The sequence below is a fragment of the Grampus griseus genome (assembly GCF_964374135.1).
Source record: "Grampus griseus genome assembly, chromosome: 3".
Taxonomy (NCBI): domain Eukaryota; kingdom Metazoa; phylum Chordata; class Mammalia; order Artiodactyla; family Delphinidae; genus Grampus; species Grampus griseus.
In genome coordinates this window covers 134,838,699-134,865,570 of record NC_139019.1, presented here as the reverse complement: position 1 = coordinate 134,865,570, position 26,872 = coordinate 134,838,699, and the positions used below count along the sequence as shown (strand labels likewise).

At 38.2% G+C, this 26,872-nt stretch overlaps 1 protein-coding gene across 2 annotated transcripts in view; it reads left to right on the top strand.

Annotated features, from left to right (window-relative positions):
- The window catches only part of RNF145 (ring finger protein 145), a 65,782-nt gene that overhangs the window by 2,879 nt on the left and 36,031 nt on the right, over window positions 1–26,872 (top strand). For both annotated transcript variants that reach the window (XM_082650539.1, XM_082650538.1), the window contains exons 2-3: window positions 3,777–3,980; window positions 12,549–12,657. In XM_082650539.1, the coding sequence (XP_082506665.1) occupies window positions 3,797–3,980; window positions 12,549–12,657 (293 nt within the window). In that variant the 5' untranslated portion in view covers window positions 3,777–3,796. The remainder of the gene's footprint in view (window positions 1–3,776; window positions 3,981–12,548; window positions 12,658–26,872) is intronic.

Genomic DNA, 26,872 nt, shown 5'->3' with positions numbered 1-26,872 from the left:
ACTAACAAATCTAAGAAAAAGATAAATTAGGCTTGAACCAAACATCTTAGTGGTATAATAATCTCTTTACCCCAGTAGAGAAGGCTCCATTTTTATTTCATGTTTTTAAGTTAGTCATTTGGCACGTGTGAGTGATTTCAGGTATCTGCAAGTAAGATATATTTCAACATTTTGTTTAGGTGTTGGTTTAGTGTGTGGTGCTGGAGTGTGGTGTATGGTATTTATCTGTGATGGTCACCACCCTATCATGTGGCACTTCTGCTGTAGAAAGGTTCAAAATGTGTTTTTTTTTCCCCCCTCTTTTTTTTCCACAGCTCTTGTGGGTAACATTTTAGATTTGGTTTTCTATGTGTTATATTTGTTTCCTCCATGTCCCTCCCTATACATGGCCAGTTTGCCAGCGATGTACTGAAATATCACTCATATACAGAAATAAATGAAACATTTAGTAAGCAATATATTTGTTATTAAAGGGGATATTTCGTTCTCTGCAGGCAGTAGAGTTTAGGGATCTGTCTTGGACGTTCTTCTGTATCAATAGCTTTAGGAACCCAAGATTTTCTTTTTATTCTTCTGTTTGTGTGGCAGAAGTAGTGGTAATTAAGAGGGAATGTATACCATTCTGATAATGGCCTTTTGTAATAGAAATATGGTCCTCTGTAAGAACTGGGAGATTTTTTCCTTAGCATTTCAAATTTTGATTTCTAATGCAGGATTGGTTTAAATTTTTTCTTTACCCCTGTAAGAACTACAATAAATAGTGAAGTGGGCACAGTTAAAAATAACGAAAACATTAAAAACGTACAAAGGCTCTAAGTCAGATGAAATACATATGGACCACGAATATTTAAAATTTATGTATGTATGTATGTATGTATTTATGGCTGCGTTGGCTCTTCGTTGCTGCGCGCGGGCTTTCTCTAGTTGCAATGAGTGGGGTCTACTCTTTGTTGCGGTGTGCAGGCTTCTCATTGCGGTGGCTTCTCTTGTTGCGGAGCATGGTCTCTAGGGCTGCGGGCTTCAGCAGTTGTGGCTTGCGGGCTCTAGAGCGCAGGCTCAGTAGTTGTGGCACGTGGGCTTAGTTGCTCCGTGGCATGTGGGATCTTCCCAGACTAGGGCTCAAACCTGTGTCCCCTGCATTGGCAGGTGGATTCTTAACCACTGCGCCACCAGCAAAGTCCTGGACCACAAGTATTAACTCAGTAATTGTCTCTTTTTGTTGTTGTTGTTACTTACAAAAGCAGTAGTGATTTATATTGGATTCTAGAATATGGAAAAATACTTTTCCATTATAGAATAAAGCCTGTCAGTGATATTTTTACCTAGGTCCAGTCACACTGGTGACTGGTGGTTTGTGAGAAAAATCTATCATTTGTGTATTTTGTTTTTGTTTTTTGCGGTACGCGGGCTTCTCACCGCTGTGGCCTCTCCCGTTGTGGAGCACAGGCTCCGGACGCACAGGCTCAGCGGCCACGGCTTACGGGCCCAGCCGCTCCGTGGCATGTGGGATCTTCCCAGACCGGGGCACGGACCTGTGTCCCCTGCATCGGCAGGCGGACTCTCAACCACCGCGCCACCAGGGAAGCCCCATTTGTGTACTTTGAAATGAACTCCAAGAGTGCATTCAGTTATCAGTTTGACCACCAGAGTAAGTAGTTACTTTCTGTGTATTTCCTTAAGTCATCTAGTTAGCTTAGGCACATTACATTACACTTTTTACCAAGAATTTATTTTTTCAAGTTGGCTGCTCCCCACCAAATAATACATGGGTATACTGAAACATTTGGCAAACAGAAAAAGATAGAGGGAAATAAAAACCACGCCAGGGCCACTGTTGGAAGGATGTTAATGTGAATATTTTGGTGTATTTCTTCCCAGAATATATATTTTTTTCTTTATGATATCATGAGCTTTGAGAAATTTAGGTTCCTAAATGGCATAATTTGTAATAAATGTTGATTAGAGATTTTATTTCTCAGTGCTTTTTTCTCCTTAGGACACAGCTATTTGGTTGTGATTCTCTCACAATATTATCTTTTTCTTATGTAGGAAAATTATTAAAGCAGTCTTGTTCTTTTAAAGTAATCAGAATTATAGTTCTTATTTATAAAAATGTTAATTCTACATTATTGATAGGATATACATAACATTTGGGTAGTGGGAATGATATATAATAAATCAGTTTTTAAGTGATTGAAAAACTTATATTAATCGTTTGCTAAGTTGAGCTGCCTTTTTTTCCCCCAGCTATCTGAGCTAGGAAGCTATGAAAATTAGAGGGTGAAATGGAAATACTGACAAATATTTAACCATAGGATAGCAATCTGTCACTATAATTTTCTTCAGAAATCAATGTTTTCATTTGTCCTGTAATGTCTGAAATTACTGCCAAAGCTAGAAGTGTGTTTTGCTTTCTCAGCAAAGTTCTTAAAAGAATATTGTCAGAGCCAACAATCTAGAATTATCATTAGTCCTAAAATTGTCCTTTACCACTTTAGTTTGTTCTGTTCTCTTGTCTATAATTCCTTGGATTAATTTGCATCTGTATCATATAAAGCAGTATTACGCCAAATTGTCCTTTTAAATAGTAGATTGTCTGGGAGATCCTTCATTTCCTTTCTTTTTTTTTCTTCTCCCCATTCCACCATTAGTAATCAACAGCTAAGCAAAGACACAGGCTGCAGACTCACAATGCCTGACTTCTTCCATGTGCCAGCATGTTGGTGTGTCAGGGGAAGAATTTAATGAGCTTTTTCCTACTTTGAAGGCAGATTGTGGGAATTTCAGACTAAGAATTTAATTTTAATGATTCAAGGAAACAATATTGCAAATAATGTTATCTTTACCTATATCATGAGTTCTCTGAACTGTATCTATATCACGTAAATTCAGTACTTCAGTTTTGATTTTAAGTAATAAGGAAAAGGATAGACTACGAGAAGCTGTGTGCTAAATGTGCAATCATGAAATGCTTGTTGAGTAACTTAGGCTTTTTCATGTAATAACTTTAAAATTTGCCCTCTTTTTTAAAAGCTGCATAAATCTCAAAGATCTTTATAGGAGTGAATTTTTCTTTTCAAGGTAATTGGACAAAGGTTACAGTATTCTTATAGGGTGTTTTGTTAAATGCCTAAATTTGGAATTAGGAGCTTTTTTTTGACCATGCCGCGCAGCTTATGGGATTTATTTATTTATTTATTTATTTTTGGCTGCGTTGGGTCTTCGTTGCTGTGTGCAGTCTTTCTCTAGTTGCGGCGAGCGAGGGCTGCTCTTTGTTGTGGCGCGCGGGCTTCTCGCTGTGGTGGCTTCTCTTGTTATGGAGCACGGGCTCTAGGAGCACTGGCTTCAGTAGTTGTGGCACGCAGGGTCAGGAGTTGTGGTGCGCAAGGTCAGGAGTTGTGGCGCACGGGCTTAGTTGCTCTGCGGCATGTGGGATCTTCCTGGACCAGGGCTCAAACCCATGTCCCCTGCATTGGCAGATGGATTCTTAACCACTGCGCCACCAGGGAAGCCCAGGAGCTTTTTATAAACACATTTTGAGGTCTGAACATTTCATCAGAGTCTTAAAGTTGAGCAGACCTGAGAGAGTCCATGTGAAAACACAATACAAAGCTTATTTCCTAAATATCTAGAAGTAGTAGATGTGTCTAAGGAGCTTTTTTTACATTGTAACATAGTTTTTGTGTAGTATGTGAGAATCCATTAGATTGATAAGAGGATATCTGAAAGCTATTTGAGGTGACTTATTTTTATATATTGTATCTCCTGAATTTTAGGTCTGCTCCAAGAAAAAAACATGGCTGCAAAGGAGAAACTGGAGGCAGTGTTAAATGTGGCCCTGCGGGTGCCAAGCATCATGCTGTTGGATGTCCTGTACAGATGGGATGTCAGCTCCTTCTTCCAGCAGATCCAGAGGAGTAGCCTCAATAACAATCCTCTTTTCCAGTATAAGTATTTGGCTCTTAATATGCATTATGTAGGTAAGTGTCTACAGCATCTTTCTTAAGCTTCTAGTGAGCATTCTGATTTATTTTATGTCTTTGAATATTCTTAAATTTGGGTAAAATGAAGTCCTTTTACATTGAGATGACAGTAATATAGTCGATGAGTATGAATCTTGTTTATAGTCTTATTTGTCTTACAACTGCACATGAATTATTAGGGGTAGAGGAAAACAGATAGTGTTGGATTTTACTGTATGAAACTAGAAGGCAGAAGAAAACATTTTATTTTTTTATTTATTTTTTTCTTCTAGGTTTATAAGATATAATTGATGTACATAGAAGAAAACATTTTAGATTTTAATATGAATAAAATAAATAACAGGAAATACCTTTCCAGGCATTTGGCCTGTTCTAATTTGTCATTATTTTGGGGTTTGGTAGTAATTCAGAAAGTAAGCTTTTTAAAATGCAGTATTTTTATTGTTCTAAAACATTAGTATCATTTGAAGATAAAGTATTCATTTCAGTTAAATGAAATATGGAAAATGATATTATAATATTAAAGTACTCCTTGAAATATAATTGATATGATTTGGAGTTAGTGGTAGAAATAATGTGGAAAGAAATTAGAGTTAAAGGTTAAAGAAATTAAAGTCAAGAGATACAGGCAGGAAGCAGATAAAATCCATCTAGAATAAAAGTCATGATTCTTAATTTTTAGGTTAGTTTTTGTTTTATATGTAATGATAGTAACAATATATTTTCATTTAACATTGCTGTTTTATAATTCAAGATGTGGTGTGAATGATGTACTGTAGTGGTTTTATTAATATTTTTATTATTAGAATTGTCAGCAAGTATATCTTTTTAAAATTTGTGAAGGTTATCTTTATAAAATTGTTAAGGGTTGTCCTGTCTCTATGAGACTTATTTTAATCTATAAAAGAACTTTCTGCGTTTCAGAGCTTAGCCCTGAGAACCCCTTACAGCTCTAAGAGATTACCAAGTAAGCCATTGTGGGAAGGAGTATGGTATAGTAGAAAAGACAGTGCACGAGAGGCAGAACATCTGGGTACAATAAACTCATCTCTGTTAGTTGGCACTACCTTGGGAAAGTCTCTGAAATGAGAAGGTTCTTTTATGCTGCAAAACACTAATTCTCAGCCCTTTATTCAAGGCTTGTATGTTAGCCAATATATGGAAAATAATTCCAGTCTGTAGTAGAACAGTTGGGTACTTGGCTTAGAGTTTTAGCTTGATCAGCTAAAGTAATTCGTACTGTGGTTTTAAAAATGTGGTTATCGGGGCTTCCCTGGTGGCGCAGTGGTTGAGAGTCCGCCTGCCAATGCAGGAGACACGGGTTCGTGTCCCGGTCCGGGAGGATCCCATATGCCACGGGGCGGCTGGGCCCGTGAGCCATGGCCGCTGAGGTTGTGCGTCCGGAGCCTGTACTCCACAATGGGAGAGGCCACAACAGTGAGAGGCTCGCGTACCGCAAAAAAAAAAATGTGGTTATCATATGTATTATTTCTGAATAGATTGAAATATTTATTATAAAAACAGCTGCCTAATAACCAGAAACATCAATTGCAGAAATTGTATGGGTCCTAGTACAGTTGTAGTTCATACTCACCAGCTTATAACTTTGGGAACTCAACTGAGCCTTCTTTTTTTTTTTAAGAATTTATTATTTATTTATTTATTTAAAAATACAGTTTTATGCAAATAAAAACAAAGGACAGATCATTGGAATTTCTGCCCTCCTTAAGGAAAGACATCAATACTTTTACAAGCTTAGCCTCATTCAGATAGAATTTGGAGGCTTTCAGTCGTCTTTTATTCTTATTTATTTATTTATTTTTCGTTGCTGTCCGTGGGGTTTCCCTAATTGCGGAGAGCAGGGGCTACTCTTCCCTTGCGATGCGCGGGCTTCTCATTGCGGTGGCTTCTCCTGTTGCGGAGCACGGGCTCTAGGTGCACAGGCTCAGTAGTTGTGACACACGGGCTTAGTTGCTCCACGGCATGTGGGGTCTTCCTGGACCAGGGCTCAAACCCGTGTCCCCTGCATTGGCAGGCGGATTCTTAACCACTGCACCACCAGGGACGCCCCAATTGAGCCTCCTTAAATACATTTAATTACATGGTATGGTGGAGTAAGCTCAGTGATTACATGAGTAGATATTTTCAGCTTGAACAGTTTTTTGGTTAGAGTAACCTCTGTGTCAGTATTATGTAGTGTTTATGTAATGTTCCAGTTTACAGAATTTCACCCTTAAATAAATTTTTTAAATTGGTAGTTTATGGTTCATAAACCAAAAAGCATAAAAGGTACACAGTGAAAAGTGCCTTCCTCCTATCTCTGTTCCTCATCCACTAAGTTCTCACTTTGAGTCCCAACAAGTAGCTCTTTTTATTTCCTTGTGTATAATTCTATGGATATTTTTATGCATGTATAAGTAAATATAAAGATATATTGGTATATAAATGTAAGTATAATATAGAAGTACAAATGTATATATTTCCCTTTTTAGTACAGATGATAGCATAATACTACTCTTCTGAAACTTTTAACTTAATGATGTATCATAGAGCCATAACTGCTGTTTTTAGATATTTACTGTTTTTTTACGTTGACACTATCTGTTCTGCCAAATCTTAAGATTCTGATTAACTGTTGAGGCCTCACTCTCCCCCCAGCCCTCCAATTCTGTTTCATAGTGGCATAGTACCCTTGTATGGCTGTACCGTAATTTATTGCACGAATTACTTCATTGGAGGACGTTTTAGATAGCTTCTGTCTTCTGCTGTTTCATTCAGTGTTGTACTAAATAATTTTGTATAGCCATCATTTCAACAGGTGCAAATATAGCCTTGGGATAAGTTATTAGAAGTGAAACTGCCGGGTTAAAGAGTATATATACATTTGTACTATTGACTGATACTGCTCTCCATAGGATTTTACTATTTTGTACCTCCACAAATGGTGGATGAGAGTTCCTGAAATCCTACATCCTTATCAAAACAGAGTTATCAAACTTTAGTATTTGGCTGCTCAGTAAGTGAAAAATGGTTGTTTTTTAATGTAGTATTAATTTGTATTTCTCTTATGAGTGAGATTGAATTTATTCACGTGTTTTAAAAAAACGTATTTCCTCCTCTGAGAGTTGTCAGTACATGTCCCTTGCTCACTTTTCTATGGGTTTGTTAGCCTTTTCTTACCAATTTATGGGAGTTTGGTATAAGGGAAATAAACCCTGTGTGATGAGTTGGAATTATATTTTCCAATTTCAGTTCTCTTGATTTTGCTTAAGATTTTTTTGACATGCAGAATTTATTTTATGTGATTGAATTTATCATTTTTTTTCTGTAGCTTTAGGATTTTGAATCAATTTAAAAAAGCCTTTTCTGTTTTTGAGTTTATAAAGAATTGTCATGTTTTATTGCATTATTTTTGTTTTTACATTTAAGTCTTTTGCTCCATTTAGAATTTATCTGCTTGTACAGTGTGTTTTATTCCATTTCTAAACATTTTTCTGTTTTTTTAGTTTCTTATTATTGAGGATTTAGATTATATTTTACTGTCTGATAGAATTAGTCTCTTCATTTTTCTTTATTTCCCTCTCTGAGTTTTTTTGTTATTATCAGTTTTCTATATAAACTTCAGAATTATCTAATCTTGTTCCAAAAACAACCCTGTTGACCTCTTTGCTGAGATTGCAAACTATTAAAATTTTAAGTTAGGATGAAGAGAGAACTTAAGGATGCTAACTCTTCCTTAACACAGAGAGACTTGCTATGTTCAGATTTCTTCTGAGTCCTTCTGGGGTGTTTTAAAGTTTCCTTTATATAGGTCTTAGGCTTATCGTTAAGTTTGTTCCTAGGTATTTTATCTTTTTTATTACTATTATAAGTTTTTTTCCCCTTTATAGCCTCTAATTGTTTGTTATTAAGAGCTTAAAAATCAAGGTGAGCAGTGTTAATGTTTGTGCTTATGGAGTATAATTGTACCTTTGAACTTAGAAGCTTTCCAGTGTTGGTTCTGTCTGAGAACAACAAAGAAAAGTGACTGTCCAGATGTAATTGGTGGAATGTTAATTATAGAACTGTTTTGCAGCATATGAGATATGAAAAGGGGAATAGAAATAATATTGTAAAGGAAGAATGGGGCCATTTGTGAAAAGCCCTGAATACAGATGTTAGGTATTGTGCTTAATCTGGTAGCTAATGATGGGTCAGTAAGGAATTTAGAGCAGGTGAGCTGCATCTTAAAATTGATTAGGCAATGTTGTATAGGGTAATGGGTTGGGGAGGGGAGAAACTGGAGGTAAGAAGACCAATTAGGATTTTAGGCAAGAGGTAATGAGAGCCAGAGCTAGCATGGTAGCAATAGCAAAGGAAAGAGTGGATGTGAGAATAGTTCTGTTGTAACTGCAGTCACTAAAATCATTAGTGACCTAACATGTAAAACTCAGACTTCATTTATATCCCTATTCTGCAGACCTTTCCATGTTTGTGAAGCTGTTGACCACTTTCTCTTTCTTAAAAATATTTCTGGATTCTTCTAACTTATTGACCATTCCTTCTGACTCTTTTGCTGTATTTTTTTCTTTGGACTTCTTTAGTCTTGATATTCCAGAATTTGTGTTTAATTTTCATCTTCTGTTGTTTGGGTGATTTCACATAGTTTTGGCTACAAATCTCTATCTACATTTTTCACAGCTTTTTTGAGCACCTTAGTCTATGGTAGTGTTCCTCCTCTTTGATCCCACGGTATCCAGTTCGTACCTCCACCATAGCACTTATTGTGCTGAATTCTAAGGGTCCATATGCTCATCTATCTTCCTAACTAGATTGTTAACTCCTTTAAGGTAGGATTGGGGTTGTCTTTTATCTCAGTATTCCCAGTACTGAGCTAGTGCCTGATGCTGAATAAATGAATTTCTAACTAACGTTAGATATCTCCACCTAAATATTCTACAGACACCTCAACTTATTACTGAACTCATCATCTTTACTTCAACTCAATCCTCTTCCTTCTTGTGTATTTCCTGTCTTAATAGCAAAGCCATCCTCTCAATTATCTAAGCTAAAAACATCAGAACCATCTTCACTTCCTTGTTCTCAACCACTCACCAGTAGATCACCACTAAGACCTATTTGAATATGTATCTCATAGCTGACCCTGCCAACTCTATATTCAAAGCTACTGTTTTATTCCATGTCCTCATTTTTTCCCCCACTGCTAAAATAATCCTTTAAATAGCAGAAATTTCTATATTTTGTTAGGAAGATTCATCAATGTTATTTTAAGCAGGTCATCATTTTTAAATACTGCCAGTCTTGCTTTTTAATTATGCATTACTGTTGGGTTAGCTTCATCATTATCAATTTAGTTTGTTGTGTTCTGTTTGGATAATCCTGTAGCATGAATAGTGATGCCTATTTGCATCAGCAGTAGTTTTGTATTTTTCAAATAATTAGATTATGTATACAGTTGACCCTTGAACTGTGCAGGTCCACTTATATGTGGATTTTTTCAATAGATACGTACTACAGTACTACATGATCCACAGTTGGTTAAATCCGTGGGTGTGGAACTGTGGATACGGTGGGCCAACTGTAAAGTTACACTCAGGTTTTCTACTGAAGAGGAGGGGGAGGGGTTGGTGCTCCTAACCCCGGCATTGTTCAAGGATCAACTGTTTATTGTAGTTCAGATGATTTATTCCTACTGCTCTTATATCAGCATAAGTATTCATAATCTCTCAAAAATCTTCTTGTGTGATATATTTTATTATCACAGAATTATTTTTTCACTGGATTGTGAAAATGGGGGTATAGGTGAGCCATAGGGTTTTTGTTGTTTTTTGTTTTCTTACCTCACCAAAATGGTATCTAAAGGATCTGAGAACATTAGCCCAGGCTAAGCTCCTTATTATCATATTTTAGTCTTTATACTGAGGCTTTAGCCACCAGTTCTATCAGCATCATCTCCCAGTACCCTCCCAATACTCTTTCTGTTTACACCAGAATTTAGTCTAGCCTATAGAATTTACTGTCTCCTGAAAATATCCTTCGTGCTTTCATGGCTTTTGGACCTGCTGTGTTCTTTTTTCTTAGAATGTTTCCCCCTTTTCTTAGCCTAGTAAAGATCCTTTCATTCTTTGAGGTCCAGGTCAAACTTAATCACTTAACCATAGCCCTTCTAATTTTTGTTTAATAGAGCACCAGTAATGTATCATACTTTTGTTCTTGTTTGTTTTTTCACTAGACTGTGAATCTTTTTATTTTTTCTTTGGATTTTCCATGTCTAGGAATGCATATGGATCATACTTTACACATAATAATGTTGGTTGAATGACTGAATAATTGAAAGAATGAATGAAATGAGTATGTTCGATCTAGATGATCTAGAGCTCATTTTATGAGATGTGCTGGAGAAGGGAAAGATAATATATGGAAAGGAAAATGATAGTTCATTAAAAGTCAAGAATTTAAGGAAACGTTTCATGCAATAGACTGATTAGAAAATCCTTCAGCCACAAACAGTAAAAATGCTTGCTAGATATAATAAATATCCTTTTAAATACTTCTAAGGTCCTGTGAGATAGGGATTAACATAATTATTTTGGGGAAATTATTTTAAGAAGTGAAAAGCAAATAGAAATATATATCTCTGGCTTCTGCTGGGTTGTTCTTGAAGTTAGGATGTGTGGGAAGTCTGTAGTCTCTAGCACCACTCCTGTTTGTTTAGCTTTAAGTATGATCGATTCAGCCTGAGCGAGACATTAGGTGCTAAGAAGGGACATCTGTGCCCTAATAAAGACTCATTCATAAGGGGAAAATAAACTAGGATCAGATTTTTGCAAGACATAGAATGTTACACTGAGAGGTTCAATACTTTTGAAGGTTTTAGAGCAAGAGGGTTGTGTCAATGAAAGTGATAGTTTTGGGAATATTACCCTGGTAACAAAGCATAGGATGGATAAGGATGGGAAGAGACAAAGAAAAATAGCAATTAGTATCAATAAATTATTACATTACAGAGCGGATTAAGATGGGGCATAGGGTCTGGAAAGGAGGGGTAACGTAAGAGATCTGTTGAGGAAGACTCAGTGGGACTGGGTGATAACAGGGGACTCAGGTTTGAGTCAGAGTGAATGGGATTTAGGAGAGTGAAAGAGGGTGAGGTGAGCTAGCTTGTTGAGGGAGGAGGATTTGTACTCATTGTATATGAGGACATTTAAGTGGAGTATATCTCAGGCATCATGAGCTACGAGATGTCTACTTAGAATAGGAAATGATTAAAGGTTTTTTGCTTATGTAGTGGGTTCTCAGAACTATCGTGTCATCTGGAATGGTATATTTGAAACAAGAAAATAGATTCTTTGAGCTAGATACTTTATATAGAGAATAGAAGTTGTTCAGGAACTAAATTTTCTATGTTCACTTGAGAGGGTGAAAAGAAAGTAGAGAGAAGGATTTAGAGAGTAAAAGGAAATCCACGTCACAGAGCCAGAGAATAAGTTTTTTGTTTTTTTTTTTAAATGAAAGCTTATTTATTTATTTATGGCTGTGTTGGGTCTTCGTTTCTGTGTGAGGGCTTTCTCTAGTTTTGGCAAGCGGGGGCCACTCTTCATCGCGGTGAGTGGGCCTCTCACTGTCGCGGCCTCTCATGTTTCAGAGCACAAGCTCCAGACGCGCCGGCTCAGTAGTTGTGGCTCACAGGCCCAGTTGCTCCGCAGCATTTGGGATCTTCCCAGACCAGGGCTCGAACCCGTGTCCCCTGCGTTGGCAGGCAGATTCTCAACCACTGCGCCACCAGGGAAGCCCTAGAGAATAAGTTTTGAGGTCAGTTGCTTCAGATGCTGGGACAAGGATTAAACTTGAGTCTTAGATTTGTCAAGTAGGTAATTGTTGACTTTCAAGTTTCTTTAGAGAAAAGAAAAGGGGATTTGTAGAGGATCTAAGATTGTAAAGGGTAAAGAGGGAATAATAGTTAGAAAATAGAGGCTTTGGTACAGATAATTTATAACATTTGTCAGTGGAATGAGAAAAATAGGTAACTGGAAAAGGAGAAATCTGTGGAGAGAAGTTTTTCTTTAAGACTAGGGAGAAGAGCCCTGCACATCCTTTGAAAAGAGAGGTGAGGATGGTGTCAGGGGAATGATTGAAGATATAGGAGGTAGAGGGTCCTTCGGAGTTGGAAAAATAAAAGCTGAGTCACAGAAGGCGCAATCATAGAGAGGGACAGTAAGACACTCAGTTCTTCTTGGACTAGAGAATGAGAGAAATGGCATAGAAGAAATAAGGAGACAAGGAAAGGTAGATGATGGAGTAATCCTCTTGTACCTTTGGGTGTTATATGTGATTATAAAGTAGAAAAATCTACAAAGGAAGTGAAAAATGCTTTATATTTTTAATAGAAAAATCCATACTGATTTTGCTGTCCTAAACTTGCTTTGGTAGTGAAGTAAAAAAGCTCAAAGTTGTTGAAACCTAATTGGGAAGTAATTTACTTCAAGCTCTTTTTATTATTGTAATTAACTGGAAGACTAAATTAGAATCGAATTTTATTTGTATTTCTCTTAACTTCTACTACAGGTTATATCTTAAGTGTTGTGCTACTAACCTTGCCCAGGCAGCATCTGGTTCAGCTTTACTTATATGTTTTGACTGCCCTGCTCCTCTATGCTGGACATCAAATCTCCAGGTAAGAATGTGAGCCATTTTTGAAATGTATGACTGAATTTAAAGTTTTCCTTTACCAGTAAAATACTTTTCATGAACACTGTTAAGAAACTGAGGCTTTGGTAGGTATCCAAAACAGATTTTTATTTTTGATACTTGTTTTCTAAATGAATATTATCATACAGGATTAATAGCTGGGATTATGTCTCAAAATTTTTTTCTGCTTTTACAAACAGTCTTACTATGAAATGGACCTTAAGGGTATGTTTACAAAGATACCCATGAGCTTTTCTTTATTACCTGAGAAAAGAATATCCAAAGACAGGCTATAGGAACTATTTAACAATTATGGACTTCATTACTGTCATCATTTTAGGAAGTCGGTTTATGATGCATGAGTTATCAGCGTAAGGTGCAACCATGTATATAGTGGATGATTGATATAAATTATTTCATGAGGTTAATTGTATAGCTCAGAACTTCTGCCTCTTTAGAAGTATTGTCTGTTTGTCTTGGTCTGCTGGTCCTAAATTTTAAGACTCTGGTCTACCAATGAATATGAGCTTCTTACTTTGAAACAATATTAAAATTGTTAATATTGTTAACAGTAAATGTAATGGGGTAGAATAAGTTTTGTGGGTACAATACTTCTTTTGTTTTGATTGAAATGTATAACTGTAACAAAATGTACTCCCAGTTCTAAGAAGAGTGGCAGTTACTTTGCATATATAACAAGATATAATTTTCTAGAGGTTTGAAACACAGATTTTGGTGTACGTTTGAAATTTAATCTTAGAAATAGCATTTTTGTATTACTAGAATTGAATGGTTGACTTTTAAAAAACCTTTTTCCCCCTGATTATAAAATTATACTGTTCGCTGTAGGCAGTTTTTGGGAAATATAGAAAATTTAAAGGCAGTAGCAATCACCTGAAATTATGCCACCCTGAGATAGACCTGTTAAGATTCTGTTATTTCCTTCCAGTTTTTTAATACCTTCTACTTTTCACCACTTCATTGGGTACAAAAGAGTGACAATTACTAACAGTCACTGACTCTTGGTCCCTCTTGCTGAAGCAGGACCGCCATCTTCCTTATTTCATCTAGTTATTTCCTGAAGTCCCCCAAATATTTCCCAGAAACTCAGTCTTCTCAGATTCCTCTCCTCTGTTCCTATCTGGTTGATTTCTTCTGCTCAAAATGGTACCTGGAGGGTGGCATCTTACTCTTTAACTTCTGCGGCTATCCTTGCCCAGGGTATGTTCTTGGATGTCAGAATTGCAAAATATGGAGCTGCAAGAGCAGTGCTGCGTGTTTGTAATTGTCACAGTGTTTCAAATCAAGCTGCTTTACTCTCGGCTTTTCTAATTTCGTGTCACACAAGTATGTCCCTGTTTCTTAGCCTCCTTCACAGGACCAACTTGAGCCTTTTCCTGCAGCATCTTTCTCCATAGAGCCTAGACTAGGAGTCCAAGGGCCAGCACTGATTCAGACAACAGGATATCCTTCCCATTCCAGGACCACCAGCCCCAAACCCTGACACAGTCTGTTCCTGTGGCCTTACCCAGACACTTCTGAATCTCAGCTCAAGCTGGAGACACTAACCTATCTTAACTTATTCATTTTTAAATAAAAATGGTATCTAGGGAGTATAATGCAGTAGTTAGAGTATGGGCTCCTTAGTCACCATTTTAGTGTGTAAAATGAGTGTTTGGGCACCTAAGAATGACATATCTTTTGGAAGAACGGATGGGGATTGGATAGGTTCAAATCCATGTTTCTCATTTACTGCTCTGTAACCTTAGTGTCACTTATCAGAAAGGTACATCTCAGTTTCTTCACCTGTAAAATGCTGATAATATTTTAAGGGGCTATTATAAAGATTCATTAAGATTAAGCATGTAGGGCTTCCCTGGTGGCGCAGTGGTTGAGAGTCCGCCTGCCAATGCAGGGGACATGGGTTCGTGCCCCGGTCTGGGAAGATCCCACATGTTGCGGAGCGGCTGGGCCCGCGAGCCATGGCCGCTGAGCCTGCGTGTCCGGAGCCTGTGCTCCACAACGGGAGAGGCCACAACAGTGAGAGGCCCGCATACCGCAAAAAAAAAATTTCTGACGCATCATAGTGCTCAGTGAATTTTAACTTCCTTATGTCTTGCTTTTATTATGCAGCGATGTTTTGTGAGCATTTTCCTGTGTTGTTAGTCTTTAAAAAATGATTTTTTTTCATGGCAGGGTATTCCATGGTATAGCTATATAATGCTAGCTTTTTAGAGTTGATAGGATTTTGATGATTAATCAAAGAAATCTGAAAGTTGAAGGTAGAGCTATTAAAATTGTTATTTTTATATGTTATTATAATTCCTGGTGAAAGAACAGTGAACCAGCACTTTCCCCTTATGTTTTTTTTGTTTCCATGAGGTTTAGTGATGTAGTGATGGCTAAAACCTTGTAGCTCTATTTTTATCTGCAGTATTATCATCCAGGCTTTTCTAGAGAGATCAAAATTCTGTTATGTAGGGATAAAGGGGACCCTAACAGTGTCAGAGATAAAGAAAGCCTTTTTCTAACCATTTTTCTTTGCCAATTTCAACGTTTTACTTTTAGTTTATAGGAATGTTTTTTCCAATATTTAAAGTTTGTTTTCATTATCAGAAAATTTATATTTATTTTAAACAGTAAAAAGAATTGTAATAAAATTTTACAGTGTGCAAAAACATTTCTTGTTTTTTATTTCATTTTGATCCTTCTTATAATCCTTTGAGATTTACAGATGAAAAAACTGAAATTGGCCAACATCTAGGAAGGCATGATCCCAGACTTTAACTTGAATCCAGGTTTTTGGATTCCTAGTTCTGTCCTGTTAGGGAAATAGCATGGTTAGTGGAAAGAAAATTAGTTTTACAATCAGTAGGATATGAAGTAGTTTCCCTACTTAGTAAATATGTTACCCTGGCAAGTTGATTCTTCGAAACTGTAAAGTAAGACAATGCCTATCTTATGGAGTTAGTTTTGATGTTAAACTAACAAATTTCAAGTTATGGAATATTTTAGTATTTCTCTTTTTAGTATAATTTACACTACATGGTACTATCTCAAAAAGATTAGCAAAGATGTGTTAATCCTTGAATTATTAATAAAATGTCACGTTTAATAAATTTTGTGTCTTGAAGGTGTCTCATTTATAGACTATTAAGGCTGAATTTTTTAGTTTAAAAAGCATAAAGGTTCATATTTCATGTGGCAGCTTCCTGAACAAGTATCTTTTTAAAAAAGTAACAGCTTTATTAAGATATAATTCACATTCCTGTTTCAAGTGTACAGCTCAATGGTTTTGAATGTGTTCACAGAACTGTGTAAATCATCACCCCAAACAATTTTAGAACATTTTTATCACTCCAGAAAGGAACCCTGTATCCATCGGCAGTCACTTCCAATTTCCTACCAATCCCCTTCCCCTAGCCCTATGCATGTCAGTCTTTTTTCTGTCTTTATGGATTGGCTTATTCTGGACATTTCGTATACATTGAATTGTATAGTATGTGATCCTTTCTGCCTAGCTTCTTTCACTTAGCATGTTTTCAAGGTTCATCCATGTTGTAGCATGTATCATTACTTCATTTTACTGTCCATATCATATTTTGTTGTATGAATATAACACATTTTGTTTATCCATTCATCCATTGATGGACATTTGAGTTGTTTCTGCTACTTGGCTGATACGAATGAACATTTGTGGGTTTTGTGTAGGTGTCCTTTTTGTGTGGGGGGTGCATATACCTTGGAGTGGAATTGCTGGATCATATAGTATCTATGTTTAAACTTTTGGGGAACTACCAGACTATTTTCTAAAGTGGCTGCACTATTACATTTCCACCAGCAGTGTATGAGTGTTCCAGTTTCACCACATCCTTGCTAATACTTGTTGATATCTGTCTTTTTCAGTATAGCCATCATAGTAAGCGTGGAGAGATATTTCATTGAGCTTTTGATTTGCATTTCTCTGATGGCTAGTGATGTTGAGCATGTTTTCACGTGTTCATTAACCATTTGTAAGTTTTCCTTGGAGAAATGTTTATTCAGATCCTTTGCCCATTATTTAATTGGGTTGTCTTTTTTAAAAAATTGAGTTGTAGGAATTCTTTATATATTCTAGATACAAGTGCCTTCTCAGTTAAATGATTTGCAAATATTTTCCAGCAGTCACTCCAGTCTAGTTATATCAAGGTAGAGTGTAGTATGATCCTGAGAAGGAAAATCAATACTTGGATAATTTAAATAACTAATTTGATACGTCAAAAATTGGCTGTAGAAAAAGACATTTGCAAGTATTCCTTATATTGAAAGTTTCATAAACTCTTGAAAAGCTGGGTCTCTCTTTGCTTTAATTCATGTACAGGCGTACCTTGTTTTATTGGGGTTCGCTTTGATTTGCAGATATTGCAGTTTTTTTTACAAATTGAACGTTTGTGGCAACCTGCATCAAACAAGTCCATCAGTACCATTTTTCTTTCTTTATTTTTTTTTAAGAAGATGTTGGGGGTAGGAGTTTATTAATTAATTTTATTTTTGCTGTGTTGGGTCTTCGTTTCTGTGCGAGGGCTTTCTCTAGTTGCGGCAAGCGGAGGCCACTCTTCATCGCAGTGCGTGGGCCTCTCACTATTCGTGGCCTCTCTTGTTGTGGAGCACGGGCTCCAGACGCACAGGCTCAGTTAGTTGTGGCTCACGGGCCTAGTTGCTCCGTGGCATGTGGGATCCTCTCAGACCAGGGCTCGAGCCCATGTCCCCTGCATTAGCAGGCAGATTCTCAACCACTGCACCACCAGGGAAACCCCAGTGCCAATTTTCTAACAGCATTTGCTCATGCTTCATGATTCTGTCACATTTTGGTAATTCTTGCAGTGTTTCAAACTTTTTCATTATTATATTTGTTATGGTGATCTATGATCAGTGACCTTTGATGTTACTATTGTAATTATTTTAGGTCACCACAAACTGCACCCATATAAGATGGCAAACTTAAGAAAATGCTCTGTGTTCTGACTGCTCCACTGACTGACCTTTTCCCATCTCTCTCCCTCTTCTTGGTCCTCCCTATTCCCTGAGACACAATAATATTGAAATTAGGCCAGTTAATAACCCTACAGTGGTCTCTTAAGTGTTCAAGTAAAGGAAGCGTCATGTGTCTCACTTTAAATCAAAAGCTAGAAATTATTAAACTTAATGAGGAAGGCATGTCGAAAGCTGAGATAGGCTGAAAGCTAGGCCTCTTGTGCCAAACACTTAGCCCAGTTGTGAATATAAAGGAAGGGTTCTTGAGGGAAATTAAAGTGCTACTTCAGTGAACACATGAATGATAAGAAAGCTAAACAGCTTTATTGCTGATATGGAGAAAGTTTTAGTGGTCTGGAGAGAAGATCAAACCAGCCACAACATTCCCTTAAACCAAAGCCTAATCCAGAGCACGGCCCTAATTCTCTTCAATTCCCTGAAGGCTGAGAGAGGTGAGGAAGCTGCCCAAGAAAAGTTTGAGGCTAGCAGATGTTGGTTCATGAGGTTTAAGGAAAGAAACCATCTTCATCACATAAAAGTACAAGGTTAAGCAGCAAGTACTGATGTAGAAGCTGCAAAAAGTTATCCAGAAGATCTAGCTAAGATCATTAATGAAGGTGGCTACACTTAACAGATTTTCAGTGTAGACAACGCAGTGTTATATTTATAAGGAAGAAGATGCAGTCTAGAACTTTTATACCTAGAGAGGTCAGTGGCTTCAAAGCTTCAAGTGACAGGCTGACTCTATTAGGGGCTAATGCAGCTGGTGACTTTAAGTTGAAGCCGATGCTCATTGACCATTATGAAAACCCTAGGACCCTTAAGAATTATGCTAAAATCTACTCTGCCAGTGTTCTATAAATGGAATAACAAAACCTGGATGACAGCATGGTTTACTGAATATTTTAAGCCCACTGTTGAGACCTACTGCTCAGAAAAAGATTCCTTTCAAAATATTACTGATCATTGGCAATGCATTTGGTTGCCTAAGAGCTCTGTCAGAGATATATAACAAAATTGAATGTTTTCATGCCTGCTGATATAACATCCTTTCTGCAGCCCATGGATCAAGGAGTAATTTTGATTTTGATCTTCAAGACTTATTTAAGAAATATATTTCATAAGGCTGTAGCTGCTGAAGATAGTGATTCCTCTGATGGATCTGGGCAAAGTAAATTGAAAACCTTTTGGAAGGAATTCACCATTCTACATGCCAGTAAGAACATTTGTGATTCATGGGAAGAAGTCAAAATATCAACATTAACAAGAGTTTGGAGGATGATTCCAGCCTCATGGATGACTTTGAGGGGTTTAAGTCTTCAGTGGATGTAGTCACTACAGCTGTGGTAGAAATAGCAAGATAACTAGAATTAGAAGTTGAGCCTACAGATGTGACTGAATTGCTGGAATCTAACAACAAAAACTGAAGCACTGTAGCTTCCTATGAATGAGCAAAGAAAGTGGTTTCTTGAGACGGAATCTACTCCTGGTGAAGATGCTGTGAAGAGTATTGAAATGACAACAAAGGATTTAGAATATTATATATTACATAAACTTAATTGATAAAGCAGCAACAGGGTTTGAGAGAATTGATTTTAATTTTGAAAGAAGTTCTACAGGCTTCCCTGGTGGCACAGTGGTTGGGAGTCCGCCTGCCGATGCAGGGGACGCGGGTTCGTGCCCCGGGCCGAGAGGATCCCGCATGCTGCGGAGCGGCTGGGCCCGTGAGCCATGGCCGCTGGGCCTGCGCGTCCGGAGCCTGTGCTCCGCAACAGGGGAGGCCGCGGCAGTGAGAGGTCCGCGTACCGAAAAAAAAAAAGTTCTACTGCCGGTAAAATGCTATCAAACAGCATTGCATGCTACAGAGAAATCCTTCATGAAAGGAAGACTCAGTGTGGAACACTTCATTCTTGTCTTTTTTTTTTTAACATCTTTATTGGAGTATAATTGCTTTACAATGTTGGGTTAGTTTCTGCTGTATAACAAAGTGAATCAGCTGTACATATATGTGTATCCCCATATCCCCTCCCTCTTGCTCTCCCTCCCACCCTGCCAATCCCACCGCTCTAGGTGGTCACAAAGCACGGAGCTGGTCTCCCTGTGCTATGCGTCTGCTTCCCACTAGCTATCTATTTTACATTTGGTAGTGTATGTATGTCAGTGCTACTCTCTCACTTCATCCCAGCTTCCCCTTCCCCCACCCAGTGCCCTCAAGGCTGTTCTCTACATCTGCGTCTTTATTCCTGCCCTGCCATTAGATTGATCAGTAGCACTTTCTGAAATTCCATACATATGCGTTAGCATGCAGTATTTGTTTTTCTCTTTCTGACTTACTTCATTCTGTGTGACAGATTCTAGGTCCATCCACCTCACTACAAATAACTCAATTTCATTTCATTTTATGGCTAAGTAATATTCCATTGTATATATGTGCCACGTCTTCTTTATCCAGTCATCTATTGATGGACACTTACGTTGCTTCCATGTCCTGGCTATTGTAAGTAGAGCTGCAGTGAACATTGTGGTACATGACTCTTTTTGAATTATGGTTTCTCAGGGTATATGCCCAGTAGTGGGATTGCTGGGTCATATGGTAGTTCTATTTTCAGTTTCTTCGGGAACCTCCATACTGTTCTCCATAGTGGCTGTATCAATTTACATTCGCACCAACAGTGCAAGAGGGTTCCCTTTTCTCCACACCTCCAGCATTTATTGTTTGTAGATTTTTTAATGATGCCCATTCTTACCGGCATGAGGTGATACCTCATTGTAGTTTTGATTTGCATTTCTCTGATGATTAGTGATGTTGAGCATCCTTTCATGTGTTTGATGGCAATCTGTATATCTTTGGAGAAATGTCTGTTTAGGTCTTCTGCCCATTTTTGGATGGGATTGTTTGTTTTGTCGATATTGAGCTGCATGAGCGGCTTGTGTATTTTGGAGATTAACCCTTTGTCAGTTGCTTTGTTTGCAAATATTTTCTCTGATTCTGAGGGTTGTCTTTTCATCTTGTTTATGGTTTCCTTTGCTGTGCAAAAGCTTTAAAGTTTCATTAGGTCCCATTTATTTATTTTTGTTTTTATTTCCATTTCTCTAGGAGATGGGTCAAAAGGATCTTGCTGTGATTTATGTCATAGAATGTTCTGCCTATGTTTTCCTCTAAGAGTTTTATAGTGTCTGGCCTTACATTTAGGTCTTTCATCCATTTTGAATTTATTTTTGTGTATGGTGTTAGGGAGTCTTCTAATTTCATTCTTTTACATACAGGTGTCCAGTTTCCCAGTACCACTTATTGAAGAGATTGTCTTTTCTCCATTGTATATTCTTGCCTTCTTTATCAAAGATAAGGTGACCGTATGTGTGTGGGTTTATTTCTGGGCTTTCTATCCTGTTGATCTATGTTTCTGTTTTTGTGCCAGTACTGTACTGTCTTGATTGCTGTAGCTTTGTAGTATCGTCTGAAGTCAGGGAGCCTGATTCCTCCAACTCTGTTTTTCTTTCTCAAGATTGCTTTGGCTGTTCGGGGTCTTTTGTGTTTCCATACAAATTGTGAAATTTTTTGTTCTAGTTCTGTGAAAAATGCCAGTGGTAGTTTGATAGGGATTGCATTGAATCTGTAGATTGCTTTGGGTGGTATAGTCATTTTCACAATGTAGATTCTTCCAATCCAAGAACATGGTATATCTCTCCATCTGTTTGTATCATCTTTAATTTCTTTCATCAGTGTCTTATAGTTTTCTGCATACAGGTCTTTTGTCTCCTTAGGTAGGTTTATTCGTAGGTATTTTATTCTTTTTGTTGCAGTGGTAAATGGGAGTGTTTCCTTAATTTCTCTTTCAGATTTTCCATCATTAGTGTATAGGAATACAAGAGATTTCTGTGCATTAATTTTGTATCCTGCTGCTTGACCAAATTTATTGATTAGCTCTAGTAGTTTTCTGGTTGCATCTTTAGGATTCTTTATGCATAGTATCATGTCATCTGCAAACAGTGACAGTTTTACTTCTTTTCTGATTTGGATTCCTTTTATTTTTTTTCTTCCCTGATTGCTGTGGCTAAAACTTCGAAAATTATGTTGAATAATAGTGGTGAGAGTGGGCAACCTTGTCTTGTTCCTTATCTTAGTGGAAACGGTTTCAGTTTTTCACCCTTGAGAACGATGTTGGCTGTGGGCTTGTCATATATGGCCTTTATTATGTTGAGGTAAGTTCCCTCTATGCCTACTTTCTGGAGAGTTTTTCTCGTAAATTGGTGTTGAATTTTTTCGAAAGCTTTTTCTGCATCTATTGAGATGACCATATAGTTTTTCTCCTTCAATTTGTTAATATGGTGTATCATGTTGATTGATTTGCGTATATTGAAGAATCCTTGCCTTCCTGGGGTAAACCCCACTTGATCATGGTCTATGATCCTTTTAATGTGCTGTTGGGTTCTGTTTGCTAGTATTTTGTTGAGGATTTTGGCATCGATGTTCATCAGTGATATTGGCCTGTAGTTTTCTTTTTTTGTGACGTGTTTGTCTGGTTTTGGTATTAGGGTGATGGTGGCCTTGCAGAATGAGTTTGGGAGTGTTCCTCCCTCTGCTATATTTTGGAAGAGTTTGAGAAAGATAGGTGTTAGCTCTTCTCTAAATGTTTGATAGAATTTGACTGTGAAGCGATCTGGTCCTGGGCTTTTGTTTGTTGGAAGATTTTTAATCACAGTCTCAGTTTTCAGTGCTTGTGATCGTTCTGTTTATATTTCCTGTTTCTTCCTGATTGATTCTCGGAAGGTTGTGCTTTTCTAAGAATTTGTCCATTTCTTCCAGGTTGTCCGTTTTATTGGCATAGAGTTGCTTGTAATCTCTCATGATCCTTTGTATTTCTGCAGTGTCAGTTGTTACTTCTTTTTCATTTATAATTCTGTTGATTTGAGTCTTTCCCTTTTCTTCTTGATGAGTCTGGTTTCTCAATTTTGTTTATCTTCTCAAAGAACCAGCTTTTAGTTTTATTGATCTTTGCTATTGTTTCCTTCTTCTCTTTTTCATTTATTTCTGATCTGGTTTTTATGGTTTCTTTCCTTCTGCTTTCTTTTTTGTTCTTCTTTCTCTAATTGCTTTAGCTGTAATGTTAGGTTGTTTATTTGAGATTTTTCTTGTTTCTTGAGGTAAGATTGTATTGCTATAAACTTCCCTCTTAGAGCTGCTTTTGCTGCATCCCATAGGTGTTGGGTCATCGTGTTTTCAGTTTCATTTGTTTCTAGGTATTGTTTGATTTCCTCAGTGATCTCTTGGTTATTTAGTAGTGTATTGCTTAGCCTCCATGTGTTTGTATTTTTTACAGATTTTTTTTCCTGAAATTGATATTTAGTCTCACAGCTCTGTGGTCGGAAAAGATACCTGACACGATTTCAGTTTTCTTACATGTAGCAAGACTTGATTTGTGACCCAAGATGTGATCTTTCCTGGAGAATGTTCCATGACCACTTGAGAAGTGTATTCTGTTGTTTTTGGATAAAATGTCCTATAAATATCAATTAAGTCCATCTTATTTAATGTGTCATTTAACGCTTGTGTTTCCTTATTTATTTTGATTTTGGATGATCTGTCGTTTGGTGAAAGTGGGGTGTTAAAGTCCTCTACTATTATTGTGTTACTGTCAATTTCCCCTTTTATGGCTGTTAGCATTTGCCATATGTATTGAGGTGCTCCTCTGTTGAGTGCATATTTACAATTGTTATATCTTCTTCTTGGATTGATCTCTTGATCATTATGTAGTGTCCTTTTTCTCTTATAATCATCTTTATTTTAAAGTCTGTTTTGTCTGATATGAGAATTACTACTCAAGCTTTCTTTTGATTTCCATTTTTTCAGTCTATATATGTCCCTACGTCTGTAGTGGGTCTCTTGTAGACAGCATATGTATGGATCTTGTTTTTGTATCCATTCAACCAGTCTGTGTCTTTTGGTTGGAGAATTTAATCCCTTTACATTTAAGGTAATAATTGATATGTATGTTCCTATTACCACTTTCTTAATTGTTTTGGGTTTGTTATTGTAGGTCTTTTTCTTCTCTTATGTTTCCTGCCTAGAGAAGTTCCATTAGCATTTATTATAAAACTGGTTTGGTGGTGCTAAAGGCTCTTAGCCTTTGCTTGTCTGTAAAGGTTTAATTTCTCTGTTGAATCTGAATGAGATCCTTGCTGGGTAGAGCAATCTTGGTTGTAGGTTTTTCCCTTTCATCACTTGAAATATGTCCTGCCACTCCTTTCTGGCTTGCAGAGTTTGTGCTGAAAGATCAGCTCTTAACCTTACGGGGATTCCCTTGTATGGTATTTGTTGCTTTTCTGTTGCTGCTTTTAATATTTTTTCGTCGTATTTAATTTTTGATAGTTTGAGTAATATGTGTCTTTGCATGTTTCTCCTTGGATTTGTCCTGTATGGGACTCTCTGTGCTTCCTGGACTTTAGTTTGACTGTTTTCTTTCCTGTATTAAGCAAGTTTTCAACTGTCATCTCTTCAAATATTTTCTCAGTCCCTTTCTTTTTCTCTTCTTCTTCTGGAACCCCTATAATTTGAATGTTGATGCGTTTACTGTTGTCCTAGAGGTCTTTGAGACTGTCCTCAGTTCTTTTCATTCTTTTTTTTACTCTGCTCTGCAGTAGGTATTTCCAATATTTTATCTTCCTGGTCACTTATCCATTCTTCTGCCTCAGTTATTCTCCTATTGATTCCTTCTAGAGGATTTTTAATTTCATTTATTGTGTGGTTCATCATTGTTTGTTTGCTCTTTTGTTCTTCTAGGTCCTTGTTAAACGTTTCTTGTATGTTCTCCATTCTATTTCCAAGATTTTGGATCATCTTTACTATCATTACGTGAATTCTTTTTCAGGTCGACTGCCTATTTCCTCTTCATTTGTGAGATCTGGTGGGTTTTTACCTTGCTCCTTCATCTGCTGCATATTTCTCTGTTTTCTCATTTTGCTTATCTTACTGTGTTTGGAGTCTCCTTTTCACAGGCTGCAGGTTCGTAGTTCCTGTTGTTTTTGGTGTCTGTCCCCAGCAGCTAAGGTTGGTTCAGTGGATTGTGTAGGCTTCCTGGTGGATGGGACTAGTGCCTGTGTTCTGGTGGATGAGGCTGGATGTTGTCTGTCTGGTGGGCAGGACCACGTCCACTGGTGTGTTTTGGGATGTCTGTGAACTTATTATGATTTTAGGCAGCCTCTTTGCTAATGGTTTGGGTTGTGTTCCTGTCTTGCTAGTTGTTTGGCTTGGGGTGTCCAGCACTGGACTTCTCTGGTCTTTGAGTGGAGCTGGGTCTTAGCGTTGAGACAGAGGTCTCTGGGAGAGCTCTTGCCGATTGATATTACGTGGGGTCAGGAGGTCCCTGGTGGACCAATGTCCTGAACTTGGCTCTCCCACCTCAGAGGCTCAGGCCTGAGTCGCAGCTGGAGCACCAAGATCCTGTCAGCCACACGGCTCAGAAGAAAAGGGAGAAAAAAATAAAATAAAATAAAGTTATTGAAATAAAAAATAAGTAAATATTATTAAAATTTAAAAAGTAATTTTAAAATAAGAGAGCTGCCAAACAAATAAACAAGTCCACCAGTGATAATAAGCACTAAAAACTATACTAAGATAAGCATAAAAATCAGAAACTAGTCTGTCACATACAGCAAACCCCAAGTCTACAGTTGCTCCTAAAGTCCACGGCCTCAATTTTGGGAAGATTCCTTGTCTATTCAGGTATTCCGCAGATGCAGGGTACCTCAGGTTGTTTGTGGAGATTTAATCCACTGATCCTGAGGCTGCTGGGAGAGATTTCCCTTTCTCTCCTTTCTTTGCACAGCTCCTGGGGTTCAGCTTTGAATTTGGCCCCACTCTGTGTGTAGGTTGCCCTCTAGTGTCTGTTCTTTGCCCAGACAGGAGGGGGTTAAAGGAGCGGCTGATTAGGGGGCTCTGGCTCACTCAGGTTGGGAGGAGGGAGGGCTACGGTAGTTATAATTGGAATGTGGGGCAAGCCAGCGTGATGTTGCACCAGCCTGAGGCGCGCCATGCATTCTCCCGGGGAAGTTGTCCCTGGATCACGCACGGGACCCTGGCAGTTGTGGGCTGCACAGGCTCCCAGGAGGGGAGGTGTGGATAGTGACCTGTGCTTGCACACAGGCTTTTTGGTGGCTGCAGCAGCAGCCTTAGCGTTTCATGCCTGTCTCTGGTGTCCACGCTGATAGTCGTGGCTCATGCTGTTCTCTGGAGCTCATTTAGGCGGTGCTGTGAATCCCCTCTCCTCGTGCACCCCGAAACAATGGTCTCTTGCCTCTTAGGCAGTTCCAGACTTTTTCCCAGACTCCCTCCCAGCTAACTGTGGTGCACTAGCCCCCTTCAGGGTGTGTTCAGGCAGCCAACCCCAGTCCTCTCCCTGGGATCCGACCTCCAAAGCCCGAGCCTCAGCTCCCAGCCTGGTCGGCACCGATCCTCTGTGCGGGAATCTCTCCACTTTGCCATCTGCACCCCTCTTGCTGTGTCCTCTTCCGTGGCTCCAAAGCTTCCCCACCACCCTTACCCCAGTCTTCGCTCGCGAAGGGGCTTTGTAGTGTGTGGAACCCTTTCCTCCTTCACGGCTCCCTCCCACTGGTGCAGGTCCCGTCCCTATTCTTCTGTCTCTGTTTTTTCTTTTGCTGTACCCAGGTACTTGGGGAGTTTCTTGCCTTTTGGGAAGTCAGAGGTCTTCTGCCAGCGTTCAGTAGGTGTTCTGTAGGAGCTGTTCCACATGTAGATATAGTTTGATGTATTTGTGGGGTGGAAGGTAATCTCCACGTCTTACTCCTCCGCCATCTTGAAGGTCCTCCATCCATTGTTGTCTTATTTTAAGAAATCGCCACAGCCACCCCAACCTTCAGCAACCACCACCCTGATCAGTCAGCAGCCATCAACCTTGAGGCAAGACCCTCCACCAGCAAAAAGGTTATGACTCGCTGAAGGCTCAACTGATGGTTAGCTTTTATTTAGCAACAAAGTATTTTTAAATTATAAGGTACGTACTTTTTTTTAAGACGTCATGCTATTGGACACTTAGTAGACTACAGTATAGTGTAAACGTAACTCTTATATGCACTGGGAAACCAAAAAATTCATGTGATTTGCTCTGTTGTGGTATTCACTTTATTGTGGTGGTCTGGAACTGAACCCCCAGTATCTCCAAGGTATGCCT